Genomic DNA, 19815 nt, shown 5'->3' on the forward strand with positions numbered 1-19815 from the left:
ATGTGCAAAATTAATCTTTACATTATAGTTAAGTCTATTGTATACCCGATCCAAAATGTTTCCAGTTTTGCGTTGTTTCATTGATGTATTGTATGTAGTTATAGTATAAACGACATGTGCAGCATTGTAATATTATAATAAAGTATTTAAAAATTGACTATTAAAATGTATTTAAAAAGTGATAAGTCCCAATTGAGTAGCCCTAATTTAATATTTGCTATCTGACGACATATTTATTTGATTAACGTATCGATAATAGGTATGGTAAAAGGGAATCTTACTAATAATTACAGTGCAATTTACCAAATGTGAGGTATAATATTTTAAAAAGTAAAAATAACCCAGTTAAAAAAAAAATTGAGGCACCTAGCGCAGCTCTCCGTATTTATTCCTTGGTAACGAAGTGAGTATTGTATAATTATTAACCTGATATTCATCAGGACAAGAGCGGCCAACATGGTTGCGATTTTAATTGTGTGACACGTTATGATTTAAGTAGCACGTAGTGAATGAATTAAAAATTGCAGAAGGTCGCTGGATGCGGGCCGCTTCGAATAGGTCCAGCTGGAAATCTTTGAAGGAGGTCCATGTTCAGCAGTGGACATGCTATGGCTGATAATGATATTCTTTGATATCGGCTATTGTTTAGAAAATAGAATTATAGTAAATTGCCTCCATAAGTTACGGAAGAGTATGAATGAAGTCATCGTTTGCATAAACAAACGAGCAAGCAATTCCTTGTTAAATCAATAAGTATCTTGTATACAATATATGGGTTATAAATGACACAACATCCTTGTCTTCTTGAAAACTGAAAGAAGTTACTACAACTTTAGATGTAAAATAAATAAGTGTGTGTTTTGAACAACACACAATAATATTTATAATTTTTCATGTTCTAATACCGCTAACGTAATACAGAGATACAGTTAGAAATACACTCTAGCACACGTTAAATTTGCACTAAACTACAAAACTATCAATAACTCTAAAAAGGTAAAAATGACAATCTTTGGTGAAAATTCGTTATTTATGGGTATTTTAGGTACAATGTTAGCCAAGGCACAGACGAGTGTGTGGTTTCCTTTGTTAAATGTTATGTTAAAATCATCATATATATAAAGTAGATACATGTGTGCTATAAGACGCTTCTTTCAAAATTCATGATTCTATGTCAAAGTGTAGCATATTATGTGTAGCATAAGTGTAGGTTTTGATTTACAAGTTAATTTTTTTCACAGATGCAAGAGATCGTAGATCCCGACTACTCCATATAAATTTAACTTTACTTCTACAAGTTCCTGAGAAAAGGGTCTTCACAAAGAGACAGATAAGTGATTACAAAAGGGTTCATTTTGAGTTACGGAACCCTTATAATAATATGAACCCTGTATTATATACTGTCCCACTGCTGGGCACGGGTCTCTTCTACTGCTGAGAGGGAATAGGCCTTTGTCCACCACGCTGCCCTAGCGTGGATTGGTAGACTTCACACACCTTCGAAATTCTTATAGGGAACTACTCAGGTGTGTGTTTCTTCACGATATTTTCCTTCACCGTTTAAGCAAGCGATAATTCACGGAACCCTTAAATTACTAAGAATGCATATCTACACAATACCTATTTCAATTTGAATAATAGGTATATAAATTCCGATAGATCAGTTTTGGTTCTTTTATGATATTCCAACAATGTCACATCACATTTTTAAAATACTTACTCATCTCTTCTTTGACGATAAGACACCAGCTTCAGCGTTTGATGATACTTATGATGTAGAAGTATGGTGAAGGCAGTCAACCGTAGTCCAGAAACTCCACAACTAAACACAATTAATCATATAAATGATCACAGGGCCCTTATTCTGGGCCCTCATTCTCTATGCCAAACGTTACTTTGATAGTGCGTAACAAGCACGTAACGCAACGCGTCACGTTTAGGACTATAGGATTTGGCTTACAGAATACCATTCTAAGATACAGAATAAGGGCCCTGTATGATAGTGTAAACGCATAACGCGGCCGTACGTGTGTTACGCTGTCATACAGAATAAGGGCCCAGGTGTATTGAAACCAATTGCTACATACCTACTTCGTTAGTAATTCATCGCTAAAGTACTGTTACCTGATTTATTAGAAGATGGCGCTGGCTTCGTTTAGATGGCGCCATGTACTGTGGGGGTGGGGATTTTGGGACTTTAATAGCGTGAAAGGCGCGAGAAACGCCTAATATACTTAATATATATTTTAAAATTATCAAACAATTAGACTGAAGAATACTTTTGGTGCAATGGTATTGAATAATATATAGGTTGTGGTTCTGATTTCTAGATCGAAAATATTATTGTATGTGTTTTTCTAACAATATTTGCCTAGGATAGGATCGCGCATTGAACGTCTATTTTTTCAGCTTCAACTTTCCGTTTGCCTTATGAACGATAAAAACGCCACACACATTTAATTACAAAGTATTATTTGGTATTCCACTGCGCTCGCCATCCTGTGACATGAGATGTTAAGCCTCATTATGTCCAGTAGTTACAATTTCCTTCAAACCGAAATACAACAGTGACTACACACCGCTGCTTGGCGGCCGAAATAGACATAGCGGTGGTTCCTACCCAGACGGACTCTCACATATGAGAAACCTACCATCAGTAAATTAATTTGTTACGTCCATTGGGCGATAATAATAATTTTTCACATTTACAATAGACAATTTGAACTTATGTCCTCAAAATTATACCACATAGTTGTTTAACAAATAGAATAATAATAAAAAACAGTGTTATTTATTTGGTATTACAACATTTATTCACAAAAAGATTACGATAATGTATACGGTAACATCTAATCTAATCTACAAAGTGACAAATGTCTCATAGACACAGTGATTTAATGTCAACGCAAGCATACAAAACAATTCATATAGAGTTTTGAATATTTCTATACAAATACATACATAGATAGATGCTGACTCCCTTGAAGAAAATATTTTTATTAAAGCCAAGATGAATGATTGGATTATAATCTTTAAGTATTTCTTTACTGCAACATTTCAAATTTCTGTAGTCTAAATTTTAAACATATTTTAAATCTATTATTTTCACTGAAGTTGTACTACAATTGAAACGTTGGGTTTGTTCTAAAATTTACTGATTGATACTTGTTTATGTCAAATATCTATATTTTTCCTATAATTTAATTACATTTTCTAAGTCAATTTAACTTCTATGGATGAAAATGGTTCAACAAATAAAAAATTAAAATTATAAATAGATAATAAATGCCACGCAGCGCATTTACATTCATCTTGACATTTATATAACCAAAACAAAATAGTTCATTACATAAAAGTAAGGACGGCGTTTAAAAATACTGTTCCATGCAATATGTAAACTCACGATTTCTATTTTTTGCAGGTATTGCATCTATCAATTCATAAGTGCGCATGCGTGAACAAAAATACATTTTAACCTGTATTAATTACTTAATTACAAATGAGATTCAAAGAAATTTACCGCTTCCGACATTACAATAACGATCATGATTAGACATTACGCATATTATCTTTTTTATTTTAATTCACTACCACATCGATGTATTCTTAAGTAACTATTATATTATCATTCTTTAAACAACAAAAATACATAATTTGTATACAGAAATTCAGTCAATTTGTCAAATAAATCAACTAAGAGCCCTTGGGGCTTTTAAAAGGTTCTAAAAATCACTTTTGGTGCATGTTATACATTCTAAAATATTTTTTATATCAAAACTCGTCCGAAACGCGTCATATGCGCTAGCCCTTACGACTTTATATTATTATCTTTATTATTTATAGACGTCAATACGTTGACGTCAGTGACTAAACGATGACAATTTATTTTATTTTTGTCTTTTGCAATTAGATACTCTGCGGGTGTTTGCACCACACAGAGATTTGTGTGACACATATAATTACATTTAATTTCATCACCACGTCGTATAAGGACCATTTGGCCGGATTGTTGCATCCGTGGCTGGGTAAAGTTAAATCTGTTATCAAACTGGCGCATTGCAAGCTAATTCGCAGTGAGATGAAGGTAGTGCGCGCTTATCCAATGCAATTGACTGTTAACTACGTAGGTCAAGTGTGACCACGGATGAGACAACACGGGCTTAGTGGACAATAGTCTAGTGTTCCTTTTCGTAAATTTACACGAAATAATTTATTTTCAATGTCGTTTACAATTATGTTGAAAGTTTTGATAGCGTCATCAATTATAATCGTTAATTTCCATCAATTTCATTTTATCTGTATCAGAACATTATGTAGTTTTTAATTTACGAATTCCATTATCTAACATTATATTTAAAGAATAATTATCGCAACATCACACTGTTCTGTCCGATAGTAGCACCCATCTAGTCAAGCCGATTCAGTCTGCAGACATAAGTGCTTACCAAGTAGCACTATCACATTTACATTTTGAGAACTTAGACGTATTTTCATAACACCATATCCTCTAAGCCCCTATCTAAGTGGTTCTAATTAAATTTCTAGGATAGAAATTTAGTTCATTTTTAAAGGTCCTCAATGGTGTTTACACATTATTAAGTTTATGGCCGATTAAATAGGCATTGAATTATTGTGTCACGTAAATATTGTATTATCCAATTATTTAACAATCGCTTAGTCGACTTCAGGTTCGTTAACATAATTCTTGAAATTCAAAAAACAATTCATAAAAAAACTTAAGGCTAAAATAAAAGATATTTTCAAAAGTAAAAAAAAAGAATTAAACTTAATAATAAGTATTATAGAATCAGTGTCCTAAACATCAATAAGATTGCGATTAACAGACATTCAGATATTCAAAAAGTTTCTCCACTACATGTTTATATATTAAGTGTTGGCACATTAAATGAATTGAAAACTACATTACTAATGATGAATATTATTTTATGGGACGACTTGACGTTGCGAAAATGCGTGTGCGCAAGATTAGTTGGTATTATAAAGTCAACGTTGTTTCTTCCTGTCGTCACTCTTTGTAACTATACTGACTTGATTGTAATATAATTACGAATAACTGCATTGCAGTATTATAATAATCCTAAAAATATTCAGCCAATATTCGGCTTCACTTATACACTACAAGTATAATATTAAAGGGAAATATGAGTAAGAGTACTTCTCAATAATATAAAATAAACTCCATTAAAGGTAAAAGTTCCAGAAATATTTTTAATTTCACTTGAAGGACTAAACTCTTCGCTATGCGAATTCTAAAATTAAACAAAATGAGGCATAGTTAAATTGTAATTATTATTACGTAAAATCAAAACATTACCTATTACATAAAATGCGGAAATGTATATTATTACGATTAATAAACTCTTCACAAATAAAAAATATAAATCCCAACAAATAAAAATACTCAGTCTTACGATACGCAAATGAAAGTTCTAAATATACTACGCAAATTAGAAAATCTATGAGAAACTTGGCTTTTCTTTTGGTATTTTATTGTTTTTATAGAAAATAAAAATTCGGGTCGAGTGACTAGGCTTTAAAACGCTACTTTGGTAAAAAAAACTGCCTTTAGATTACATTATTTTCGTAACATTAAAATAACCATAAATACTAGTTTACGTCAATACACTGTTAACGAGTTTGACGTTTTATTTAATATAATTTGTGTAAGCTCCAGATCCCTGCAATGTATTATTTATTAATTACACTTACAATAAAAAAAAAACTATTAGTAGTCTTTTTGTAATATGGCCCGACACGTTAGACCTAAAAATATGATATAATATTTTAAGACGGAGCAAAAAAATAATTTTGAATTCTGTTTTTTTTTTTACCTGCCAGCGTTTTTTTTTTCAAATATATTTTTGCCTAATTTGGCCCCTAGTTATCAACTTTTGTGTTTACTAATGAATTTAATGTTAATTTTAAGTCTTAAAAATTCACTGTAGCTGCGAATATTTTAAATATTATGAAACAGAAAATATTTTCATAAACGTGTATGTAATGTGGGTCAAATGCCGATTATAAAGTTGTAAAAGACCTAAACTCTACTACGTAGATCACTATTGACTATTGAAACCCGTAATTTTGATATCTTGCAATTATGGCCGAGCGACACTAAACAAGAACTTAGCAACTAATAAAATCAATAAAAAAATCGAAAATTCAGAGATCTTGGTATAAAATAAGTAGACACAGTAATTCAAATATACAATTACAGCGTAATTAGGTACTTATGCATAATATAGGTACTTCGCATTGCAGAAAATAATATAGTTCGCATCCGATAGAGTACCATTTGCTACATGAAATATGTGCCACTTACAATTTATGTTTAAATTTTGATTTTGTTCCGCTAGGAATCAGTCATATCCAAATAGATGTTCTTTTGTCACTTTAAGCGTCTACCTCGTCCGTCTTCTCCACAACTTTTTCTTTTTCTTCGATCTGTTGCAAAATTTCTTGCACCTCATTGGAGATCTGAAAGTATAAAATAAATTTATAACTACTTTTTGTCAATGTTTAAATATATTTTAAATAATCTTTTTAAAGAATAATAATATTTTAATATGACTTTAGATATAAATGTACTAATAAATTCATATTTATAACTTACCAATAAGTCCGGAAATGTTGGGTCAATGCTCTGCTCCAATGAGTTGATGGCTGATTCAATTTGCTTGTCCAGCACTGAAAAATAAAAAATATTTTTCTTATTCCACAATGATTGACGTAGTTATTACATATAATTAGGTATGTATTAAGAATACGTCAGCATAGCTTAGATTATGATCCAATAAATGTTGGGGATCATAAATTAAATATTTTCCCTTTCATGTAACAAATACTTTATACTTCTTGAGAGACTATGTAGATGACAGATGTATAATCTTGAGATTCGAAAGTTAAACCTATAAAAAGGTGCTGTACTTTGTCAAAAACGATATGTCCAAGTTAAAAAAGAAACTTACTTTCTTCATCAAATAACGCCTCGAGGCACGAGAAGTCGTCATCCGGTAACTCATCATCCGAACCATTGCTCACGTTCGAAAGCATCTTCTTAGTGGTGCTGCGCTCAAGGCATTCGTTTGGGCGCTTCAGGCTCTTGGTTGATGTTGGCAATTCCACCTGCGAGCCGGAGCTTGCCTGGCTCGTAGTCTCATTCTTGTTAACCCCAGGAGCTACAAGCACCTGGTATTTTAGTTCAACAGCAGATTGATTGGCCTCAGCCTGCAAGAAGTTTCCACTTGCATAATCGTCTACTTGTTGTGGAGTCATTAAGCTGTACACAGCGGGCTCGATAGGCTGGGTCATCAAATCGAAATCTGCGTACACCGGTTCTGTGCACACGGATGTGGTCGGCATTTGCAGTGAATTCTCAAGCTGCTTTTGCCAATAAAGGTTCTCCTGAAAGTCACCTGAGCTTGAGCTAGTATTGGAGCACAGTTCAGTCACTGAAATAGTGCTCTGCGAAATGCCTGGAGCATTTAGGGTATCTCCTTGTTTCTCATCTTTATTAGTGGCCATGCTATTATCCTCCTGGCGAGGTTCCTTGGGAAAAGTTTTTATAATATTATAAATTTTTTCAATAGCACTGACAATTCGTTCCTTTTTTGGTGGGATGATGGCAAGTCCCCGCGAAGTCGAAGCACCGCAGATAGCTGGCTTGTTAGGAATGTTTCCCTCACCCTGGGATGGCAAGTTCGTAACCAAGTGGAGAATAACTTTCTCAAGCTGTCGTGGGTCTTCGACAGGCAGATCTTTTTTATCCGCTTCCTAAAATTAAATAAATAAATATTACGTTACCATACACGGAGATTCGTTTTTAAAAACTAGAACAATATTATTTTTAAATAAATATTGAAATAACAACTTTAAGCTTTTATAATAAATGCTTTAACGTTCTGTCAACTAAAATAGCGCCTTTAAAAAACTTACTTCCTTGTCAACAAGTTTAAGTAGTTCTCCCTCCTTCTTCGTCTTAATATTGAATTTTTTCTTCATCATCTTAATTAAGTACTTCCCTTCTGCTTCATCAACCACGGTGTTGGTGCAAACGAAGCTAGTGACGACCCTGGAATCTTTATCGACATCCAGTCGTCCACGGGTCCTCATATAAATGAACTCTCCGTTCTTGGTCATTAAACGATAGCAGGACTCTCCGTATAGTCGATGTTGATCGTACACTGCAATTAAGATACGTTTATTCTGAATGTATTCTTAAAAACAACTTGTAAGATTCATTGATCGATTTACAAATTAAGACATTAGATTCTTGAAAGAGCTGGATTATCTCTCTACAAAGCCAAAAGAATAAGAACTTAATGTAAAAAAAACGTAACAAGCTATTTTGTCAAAATCTTATAATTACCACCCTGAATTTATTACCACCAGTTCAGTCTTCAACGGGCATAAAAAATAATATTTTATGCCGCATAAGTCCTTATGGGCGGTATCGAGTTCGTGCCTATATATATTTATGTAAATTTTGTATCATTTTACAACTGCAATATTTTGAGCATGGGGACTTTAAGACACCCACGAGAAAGCTGTGCTGTAATGGCATAATTTAAAATTAAATCCGCAAAACGCATTTTTTTTATTAAATAGCACTCTTCAAGCATTACTTTAATAACTTTTTAATGTTTCAATACAAGTATGTAATATTTTTTGATGATCACAGAATGTGACGTTGTGAGTAGACATTGTTTCTTTAAACACTTTACACCATATACTATAATGTACCTATGATTCATTTTGAAATTTTCTCTTATAATTAGTCTCGCACAATAATTATGAACGCATGAAGAAACTTAAAAACCATAAAGAAATTTTTCGTCAACTTTCATTCCTACATATTTGGCGCAAATACAGTAATCGTCTTTAAGGGATAAATTTAACTGCCAATGTCAAGTAGTATTTATGTAAATATATCAGTTTAATAGATAATACACTTGTCGTTATGCGGAGCAGTGGAAAAGTAGAAAGTGTTTATCTCTAGCAATAACAATTTATATAGATATGCAAGATGAAGTTAGTAAACAAGTGGCATGGACGAATAGATGCTTGATAACTGAGTGTTCATTTCGTTTCATAGGTGTTCGAAAACTTATTTCACTGCTTTATCACCGTATCTAAATAAATAGGAGATAATTTGGAATAATTCAGTAAGTACCTAATATTTAATATTGCCGAATCCTTGACTGAAACGTTTATGGGTATACGAGCACTGTAATTATGAACGACATTTTAACACGCGTGCAACGATTAGTCTTTATAATAATTATAACAAGTGTGCTGCATAAAAATGATGTTTTATTTTGTTTATAAAATAAGTAAGCACAGTAAATAATTTAGCACTGTTGACTTAGCAACGCAGCTTTGTAAGCAAAAAATTTTTCACAACAAAAGACGTTGAATTTACAGAAAAATGAGAAGCTATTAAGTATATCAATGCATTAAATTGTGTACGAATAAGGATATTATCCGTGTGTGAAAAAAACAAAGACGTATAACTGACATGCTCGAGCCATGTTCTATCTCTAAGTGAATCAATTAAGGTTCTATTTGTATTGAAAAATATTGTTAAAAATTTTGCTAGTTATAAAAATTCTCGTTCAGTGCAAAACTTTATTTTCGCAACAAATAATTCTATGTTATTATTATGAACCTTAATACATACGTGCCTATTCAACAAAGCCCTTACATTTAAATGTAGAACATAATCCTTTGCACTGTCCTCGCGCTCGTATGTGGCATGAAAAACATTGCTCATTTAAAAATATATATTATTGTATTCTGTACGCTACAAGCGAGCCAGTCTAACATATTATTTATTTTAATACTCTTATTTAATCGCATTGCACATAAATAAAGTTGTTTTTACTAATAACGTATCGCGCAAAGTTTTGGGATAAATATCTAAAATTACACATATATATAACCCATAATAAACAATGCAACATTCGCCATTGCAATATCAGAATACCAATCAAGAGCTCATTTACGCTTTAGCGGGTACTCACCGGCATCAGATGTCAATGACCGATCATTTAAAATGACGTGGTGGACGTCAAAAAGGCACGATCCTGCCACGGCCCGGCCCCACTACGGGTGTGTGCGAACAGAACATTAGTCAGGGTAGGCAGGAGAGTATCCAATATGAGTGCAATTGTAGGTATCGCGATCAAATTACGGTAGATAATCTTTGGTAGACAGCGGAAAATTATTATGTGTTATATCGTAAAGTGATTTTATCAATTTATAATAGATAATTTCATTAGCTTGGTATAGTAAATGTGAGTGATGATATTCGTTCGGAAAAGCGGATATGAGTGAGCTTTATAATTATATGTTTATTCAGTGCATCACTGTAATTACTGGTCGTAGCGCATATTTTATGTCTCTAAAAACACTCCACGTAAGTGTGTCGCGTTCCGGGATCAGCCGGTATATATCCGGTTCCCATAAGCCGGCATAATGTTGACTGCCGGGGTATAATCATCTCTCGTAAGTAGACTTCTATTACATCCCACTCCACTTACCACCAGGAGCAGTGAACTCACTTCGCGTGCCCATATGAAAAAAAAATATGACGTTCATCAAATAATTCTTTATTGCTACATGACACACGAATGGTACCGGTGGGTACCCGCCTTTTAGTAACGAAATGATATTAGATACCTACACTACGATTAACCGTCGAGTTCAACCCGGGTAAAATGCACAATTGTATCCTATATTTTCTTACGAAGCTATTTAGTCCAAATTTAGGGACAAATACAATAAATACGTATATCACTAAAAGATTATAAAGTAATTCCTGCACATATTATTATGCGTCCAATATCGATCAAACTACAAAAGAATAAAATTACATGCAATATTTCTGCGTTTAAAAAAATCCTGTTACTAATAGATTTGTGTAAACATTATTTTCATCTATGGCTGCATTATTATTTTATTAATTACGTAATTGGGGCTATCTTTACCTATAAATTATTCGAATATTCGTCTTTAATTTTAAGTATTATAATTGCCTAGCATTAAACCAAAGGGAGCAAAAAATCATTTTAATCCTAAAATGTCACAGTGTGATCATAAAATAAACATATTGTCAACATTTTACTATTCAGGTTAATTACTAAGGTGCGTATAATAAAAAAAAGACACGTACTCATATCATACTAAATACAACACAAACTACAATGCGTAATAAATTGCTTTCAAAGTGCAGGGAATCACAATACTGTCACTAGTACCTGCACCGATCCAAAAAAATTACCAGAGAGTCATTACATAAAAGTGTTAGTTATTCACGCGGGCGAGTAAAAGTGATGTATTTTCAAATATAGAATAACTTTAAACATGGGCTTTTTAAAAAGACCCTTAAGATTCAAAAGGCCAATGACATCACAGTACACTTTCGCTCATTAACAGCTAGGTGTTTTTTTTTTGCTGCTAAGTATCAGCCAAACTTACTATCACGCAATGCGATGATGACCCAGTGTACGTCATCTTTGTGCATGAAGTTCATAGCATTGACTCCCTGTACTTCATGGATCATATAGCCGGTGACAAGTGCAATGCGTTGCTCGCATTGTATGATCTCACCGTCGATAGAGTGGCGTGTTCTGTACTCCATCCGGCAAGATTCCAGTCCGATTTCCGTTACAAATGTTTGCACTTCCGGTCGAACCACGCCGATGAACACCTGAAATAGTTTCCAATCAAAGTTTTAAAGCTGTTGCTACATCCGTAGCTCCAGACCAGTTATAAAAAATGTTTTAGTTTATATAGAAATCGCTAAAAGAAAGAAATATTTCAATCACTAAACACCGATCCTATGATAAGTCTGAAATAAATTTTAAACCAATATATCTACCCAATTTATTCTTCAATATTTTTAAACAGTCTCATTTGTGTGCGAAGGTAATTCAAGAACTAGTAGCTGAACGAATGTTATTTATGTAAACAGAATAAAGCGCCGCGCAGCGAGAGTTTAAATACATAAAACGCCAAAAGTATATCCATTACGTCCTTACCTAACATATTGTAAGCCTTAAAAACAATATTAAATAACGAAAGTAAATAGTAGATCTACATTTAGGTAGGCATTACTTACCACATCATTGCCGCTAGTGCAGTGGTTCTCGCTTCTGGCGCGCGCTCGACGCACCATTTGGCAGCAGCGGTTGGGGCTGGCGCACGCCTTATCTGATTTGCGGAAGGAGCCTTCCACGTGGCACCTGATGTATTGTACTGGCTCAGACCGCTGTCCGAGCTTCTTCAACCTTTAATTTACGTAACACGTGATTCGCGAGGTCATTAATATTAGTTGGGGTAACGAGATTAATGTTTCAACATCGGTATCATATTTTGACATCACATTAATAAGTTTTAATTTAAAACATAACCGCTTTGTCAGGGATAATGTTATGCGCATATTCACCAATATATTTAATTGGATTAAGGTAACAGAGTATTTAATTTTCAGTTAGTTTTCGTCGGTTTTTTCGATGTAATCGTATATTTTTGGGTTTAGATTAATCATTAGAAGTATTTGCTTACCGCAACTTGTTGAAGACAAAATATAATGTACATTTTGTAAATGGCCTAAAAGACAAAATACAATGATATAATACTAACCTCAAAACAAACTTCCTTTTTTCTCTGCCGAGCGCTTCAGTTACCTTCATGATTCCATCAGGTTCGTCCGGCACCAGCAACTCGCCACTGGGGCCCAAGAACTCTTTCCTCGGCATAAGTTGGTTCATCAGGATAGCTTGATCATCTTTGTGGGTTATCGAAACCATATTGTGGCCGAGCAATTCAAGCTAACAGTAAAAATGTATTATGTAATACTAAGTATTGTATATACTTAGCTACAATCAAATTGGAAGTTAGTAATCCTTAAACGGTAAATTTCAAGAAATAATCGTCCCATATTACGCTTTGCATATCATGCTGTGCTGAAATCTGCGGTTATCTAATTTTATGTGTGTTGCTATATACATAGATTTACAGGATAGGATCAAAGAAATCTAAACGATGAACTCTAAGCGGGCCGGAACGTGATCGAGATTCTAATGCATATCTCAACAGAGAGTAATAAATACTGCCTTATTGCTTTTATATATGGTTATCCTATGTACATATCTCATATGCTTTGGCTGATCGTGTTTAAACCAAGTCAGCTATAATACTCTATTACCATTATGAATAGAAATTAAAGTAGATACCTATATTGTAACATATTTAAACAAGAAAGTAAATGGAAAAAGCGATCGGTCGTTGTTATACACAGACTGCGTTTAAACTATTATTTTTCGTAGTCTAAAATTTTTATAGTAATCGGCATGGGAAACATTCAATGTATCCATTTCAGTAGTTATTAATAATTAAGAATGATTATCATTGCAATTATTTTATTATTTAAGCATGTTATGAACAATTTTAGTCCATAACGTACGATAACCGGTTGCAATAATGTATTTAATTAAATTAAAATCACTTCAATAAAAACAATTGTAATTCAGAACGTACGTTTGTATGTTTTCGTGTTAGCCGATCGCATCGGTATGTGCAAAAGTTGGCAAGGAGCTATAATTTGGCTTGTAACAATATATTACATTATAACTAAAAATCTCAACTAGTTTGGATATAGTATTTACTATTCGGTGTTTCAACATTTAAAAAACTTTCAATTATAATCTACAGATAATGTCAGAATATTATAAAGATATTTATTCATGCCATACAAGTAAGATCCATGTAGCCAGTTTCGCCTTATTACAAAGTATCAATGAAAAATATTGAATTAAGTCCCCATTAGATCCCTTGTAACTGTTATAGTGTGAAAAAATGACTCGACGCCGCTATTTAAAACCTCCCTACAGCCAACAAGGTTTTATATAACATATACCTCTGTGTATCCAAGATACTGCTGTACGTTCTCGGAGACGACCACGATGATGCCCTTGTAGGTGACGGTTATCAGGAACCCATTGAAGAGTCCCATGACAGCTCGCATGGACGACGACTTGAATTGTTGAGTCGCGACATCCAGCGAATCACCAAACACTACGAAGGAAACTTTCTATAATGCTCCAGTCAAACAGCAAGTATGACAATTGACAGTATAATTCACTTTTATTTTTGGTTAAATCACAATGTTTATATTGGAGCAACACTTGGCTTTTACTTTTATGATTCATTCCTTACTCTTCCGGTAGGCAACGGCTTGACTATGCCTTTGGCATTGTTTTAGTCCATGAGCGGCGGATGCTGCTTAACATCAGGCGGACCGCTTGTTGATTTGTCTACTAAGGCAATAAAAAAAAACTATGATGACCGTTCATACTTCATCAAGAAACTTTCTGTTGTGTAGGTGAATTTAGGGCTTGTGCAACTCAAATTTTAATAACTATTCAATATATTTCTGCTGTTTCGTATTGTTAGAATCACTCTTCATTAAAACGCTATCATCTCTAAAAAATGATTGTTGACGTTTATTACTGACAATTAGGCGTCCAAATTAACATATTTTCCTCGATAATAATGCCACATAACAACTAAGATACAACCTAACAAACAGGAAAATTTCTTATAGACCATCTCCTGTGCATATATAAGTATTAAAATAAAACTAGTTTTCGTTTATTATCGCGGTTTTCGTATTTAAACTTTCTCCCAACGGTTCGAATTCTTGCAGCCTTTCATTGTATAATTGTAAAATATAGTTAAATATTATATCTTTAACTTTTCGGATGACCTACACCTACGTTCGCCTCTTGACTATGAAGGTTAATCCTACCTACGCTATGCGATAAAATCAGAAAACTAGTTTTATTTCGATATGTAACATTCGCAACAATCGATTTTAGATAGAAAAATACGAGGAAACATTAAATTATCATTATAAAGGTGTATACTATTATCATAAATAATTCATCTTCAGAGCTACTCATCGAAAAAAAGTTGTAGGACTTTAACTCAGCAGTATAAACATACAAGAAATGGTAACTATGGTAGAGTCAATCCAGCTATAAAGTATGGGGGATTGTAATATTCACCTCAGGTTATCTTTTGTATTGTAAACTGGTGGTAGGTCTCTCACATGTGAGTCAATCTGAGTAGATACTACCGCAATGTCTATTTCTGCCGCCAAGCAGAAGTATGTAGTCACTGTTGTCTTCCGGTTTGAAGAACATTGTAGCTAGTGTAACTACTGGACATAATAAGACTTATCATCTACTGGCTCAGGACAGCGAGCACCATGGAATACCAAACAATACTTTGTAATTCAAAGTGTTGGATGATGTTTCTACTGTTTATGGGCGGTCGTATCGCTTACCATCAGGCGCACAGCAAGTTTATCTCGTCATTGAAAATAACAAAAAATATTCAATGTATAAATCGAATTCATAACAGAGAATTGGCATATTATTGTGCTTATTAAGTTCTTATAAGTGTTAATAGTTAAATGTGGTTTAATCGATAATATTTGTGTTATTTCAGAATTAATCGCCACTGTTTATAATTTAGTTTATGAAAATTACTGACTTTATGCATTAAATAACACAAGAGATTCTACTGAATTATCTTCTTTATATTGATTTTCTCACATAATGTTAGCTATAATACAGTATTCGTGTTTATTATTAACATAATAAAATGCATCCGTTTCTCTACAATATTGTCAGTAAGTATATTTATACTGCTGGAGTTTATGTACACTTACTTGAAATTAATTTTATTATTGTTAAACACATTAATTTTAATTCTCAGTGCGACCAGAGACTTGTAACGGAATAATACTCTTGGTATGAATGCAAATTAGACGCCGTTAAAAATAATAAATGTTTGATGCCCTTATTTCGGAATATCGGTCATGGTATGATGAAATAAGTTCAGGTCGCGCGAACTCCACGCTGTCTAAGCTGACATTGAAACGAAAATAACTGAATTCATGCGATGTGGCAGCGCCCTAAGAAAGCATGGCGGTGCACGTGCGCCTGCGCAGATCCTCACGTTATTTCACACGATTACATTCGTTAACAATTATACTCATCCATACTACATTTTACATTTTAGTCGAAAGAAATATATTTTACTTATTATCCCCAAGCCTTTGTGCACTGACGATCATACTCATATTAATTTACTACAGTCTATTATAGTAGGACGATAATTCTAAAGTTTATATGCATAAAAATAAATACATCGATTTCACATTTCCAGCGTCTTATATTTTGAACCAGTTAATCTTTACGGCACGTATTCTATTAATTTGCTATAAATCTATCAGTCATCGGAGTTGTAAACAAAATGATAAATCACAAACCGTTATGCAACAGGCAATCAAACTGTTACAATGTCAACTATTTTTTGCGATATGTCTAGGATAAAATTATATTCTGACTTCTGGTACAATTCAAAAGTGACATATATGTGAGCCACGTACAGGAATAGCCTGCACTTCAACACGGTTTATTGGCCGCTACTAAATGACTCGATTGCACTGAATATTTTAGATTATAATCATTTTGATCTGAGCCATACTCCAACACATTTATATATTAACCTCGTCATAATACTCAATACAAAGTATTTTATCTAATTGTGTCATAAAGTCTAAATGTGACCTCGCGTTTTAATCGTTGCACTAATCACAAAAGTAACTACAATTCAAGTCAAATAACAATTATTCAATTATTATACATAATAAATGTTATTCATTTCACACCTACATAAATCCATCGGTTTATATCTGCTGACATAAGTATCCTACGATATTAATATTGTAATTTGATGAGTCATTCACCAGTGGTAGCTACTGACACTTCTGGTGCGCAATTATGTTGCACTTGGTTCAAAATAATTCTTGCTAGAATAAATGGTGGCTGTCGATGCGCGTTCGTGGTTGCAATACGAACGCTAGAATAGTTTAAATGCTAATCTATTTAATCACTTTTAACTCTGGGCATTTAAATACAATAACATTATAAACCATCAAAAGATATATATACTAGATAATAAAGACGGTAAATAAAGCAATTCATATTATACCGAACTCGCTGTCTATTAGATATGTTATTGTATGGAGTAGACAAGACATTAATAAAACACTACAAAATGTGCGCACCTGCATCGTTGATAATCCAGCTATATACGTGATTCAGCCAAGACTGCGGCCACTTATTGTCTATAACGCACTTCTCATTTTTGCCATGCATATTATCGTGCAAAGGTACGTAATTGGTATGGGTGGAGCTTGCATACCGACACATAACAATTATTTTATGGAATGTGGTGAAACTAGAAAATATTTGCAAATTAAATCGTGAAACTGGATCAACGTCAACTGCGTCGTTGCCGTCAACGTGGTGCGTTGTTTTGTTTTATTTCTGAAATAATTTCTCAACAAACGTAATCAGGTCTTAGTTAATATTTACCCTAAAATGATAATTCACTTATTTACATCGTAGAAGGCATCTAAAAGTTTGTTAACAATCTAAAACTGTTGGCACTGACCTTCCCAATATTTTGTTATAAACTCGAATGCGGTATTTAAATACCCACGGGAGTGGCTAGTTGATAAGGATATTGAATTATAATGCAGTGTTGTTGGTAAACTTCTACTTTCCAGATAATGGTAAAATATTACTTCCTGATTGTATTACTAACAACTTTGTATTTCCACGTGAAATCAAATTTTACTCTTGGTGACTACGGATGTACTAATATGCTTTAATGTTTCTCGATATTGTTTTGTAAACAAGCGTTTGACATAACTCCAATTAAAAGAGATTAACGGATTAATATGCAGTACTAATCAGACGATAAGACGCTGCCAATACTTTGTTAGTTGTTACTAAGCTGAAACGATTAGTCGCCAGACGAATTAAAAGGTTCACCTTGATATACAAAAAACATTTTTTTATTTTCTATCTAGCCGAGGGTTATTAAATAATGCTATTTAGATAAATCTCAACAGCTTTTTTATATCAACAATAATCACAGACAACGTGAAAAAAAATTAATTAAATACATTAAAATACTTGCTTTTCAAATTATACAACTATACATTCTGTTTAGACAAAATAGTTTTAAAAGTCTGTTCCTTATTATTTCCTTGAGTGTAGGGCTATAAAACATGTCTTTTATAAAAGATTCCGCGCCATATAAAAGTTAATAAGTACATAGGCAGGATGTAAAAGTGAAATTTATGTTTGATACCTAGATATTCCACACGTGTGGATAATTTTCATAGTGTAGAGTCGAGTCTATGTTTCTTTTACATGCAACATTTCATTTTAATGATTAATATTTCTATGGTCTGCATTCTTTAAAGACCCATTTATTTTACCGATGTTCGTATAATTTTACTTGAACGATCTTAAACATTATGCTTAAAAGGGTCCGTGAATATCCGAAAAGAATAATTGTATAGCGAGTAAGTTTTTCATATGTTAAATTTAAACGTTGATTGCGAAACCCCTATCACCAATAAAAAAACTTAAATGTTGCTCAATATCATCTACTGATGGAGGTTTCTTATAACGAAGAAAACATTACATTAGACCGTTACCTAGAAGATAACACACCTTATTTTGATCTTTTTTAAAATGGTATACACTGACTAAAAGCATAAAAGACTTTGCCAAGCATAATATGTCATTGTACCAGTACTGACAACGTTTACTTCAAAACGAAGGCACAAAACTAACGCATATAGTTTATATTCCCAAGTGTACGTACATTCAAAAGGTTCATAATAAAGAAGTTTCTTACCGTATTCGTGCGCCCTCAGGTAGTGGGCTGTGAGGCGGAGAACGCCAGTCTTGTCTATCTTCCGGGAAGCCGCTACTACCGGGGGCACGGTCGATGCTAGATCAGCGATCGAGCGGTTAAGTTTGTCGCGCCGTTGCTTCTCGGCTTTGTTGCGAATCTCGCGAGGATTATCCCTGTAACAAAAATTTTACTATAGCCGCTGTGAAAATTGTAGAGAAGGATTTAAAAGAAGAGACATTTAAAAAAGGTACAGTCGTCGTGACTTTGGCCATGTTTCTTATTTTTATCACTTTGATTGATGAGACGAGCTTGCCGTTCGCCTGATGGTAAGTGATACGACCGCCCATAAACAGTAGAAACACCATCCAACATCTTGAATAATAAAGTATTATTTGGTTTTCCACTGCGCTCGCCATCCTGAGATGCGATGATAAGTCTTATTATGTCCGGTAGTTACACTGGTTACAATACCCTTCAAACCGGAATACAATAGTGACTGCATATTGTTACTTGGCGGCAAAATAGACTTTAGGGTGGTACCTACCCAGGTGGACACTCACATGTGAGAGACCTACCACCAGTACATTTTGCATCGCGTTCACTTCGAACTCGTCTCATAACTATTGTTACATTAACAACTGAACAGCTCTGTCAAGGTAGCAGTAGTAACTTAGCAGAATTAAACCAAATATATTTTAGAATTTGTTGCTAATTTGTTGCTAATTAGTTACCACTCTTTCGATTTTTTTGCTCGCCGTTTAGAAAACCGGTCACTGCTATCATGATATCAAGCTAGCATGGACCATAATGAAACTTATACTTATATGATCAGACGTAATGTAGGAATTTGTTGCTAATTTGTTGCTAATTAGTTACCACTGTTTCGATTTTTTGCTCAAGCCGTTTAGAAAAAAGCTACCACTGCTATCATGATATCAAGCTAGCATGGACCATAACGAAACTTATACTTATATGATCAGACGTAATGTAGGAATTTGTTGC

At 33.6% G+C, this 19815-nt stretch overlaps 1 protein-coding gene across 2 annotated transcripts; it reads right to left on the reverse strand.

The window, feature by feature from the left end:
* Nucleotides 1-5348: 5348 nt before the first annotated feature.
* On the reverse strand, nt 5349-18986 carry LOC115441157 (neuronal PAS domain-containing protein 2; the record flags this gene model as incomplete). Of its 2 annotated transcripts, none has more annotated exon segments than XM_030165809.2 (9): nt 5349-6498; nt 6635-6708; nt 6990-7794; nt 7957-8204; nt 11632-11731; nt 12143-12311; nt 12667-12854; nt 13943-14100; nt 18814-18986. In XM_030165809.2, coding segments are annotated over 9 exon segments (1999 nt in total), but the record flags the coding sequence as incomplete, so codon positions are not given.
* Between the last annotated feature and the right edge of the window lie 829 nt (nt 18987-19815).

Source organism: Manduca sexta, chromosome 27 (genome assembly GCF_014839805.1).
Source record: "Manduca sexta isolate Smith_Timp_Sample1 chromosome 27, JHU_Msex_v1.0, whole genome shotgun sequence".
In the NCBI taxonomy this organism is placed as follows: domain Eukaryota; kingdom Metazoa; phylum Arthropoda; class Insecta; order Lepidoptera; family Sphingidae; genus Manduca; species Manduca sexta.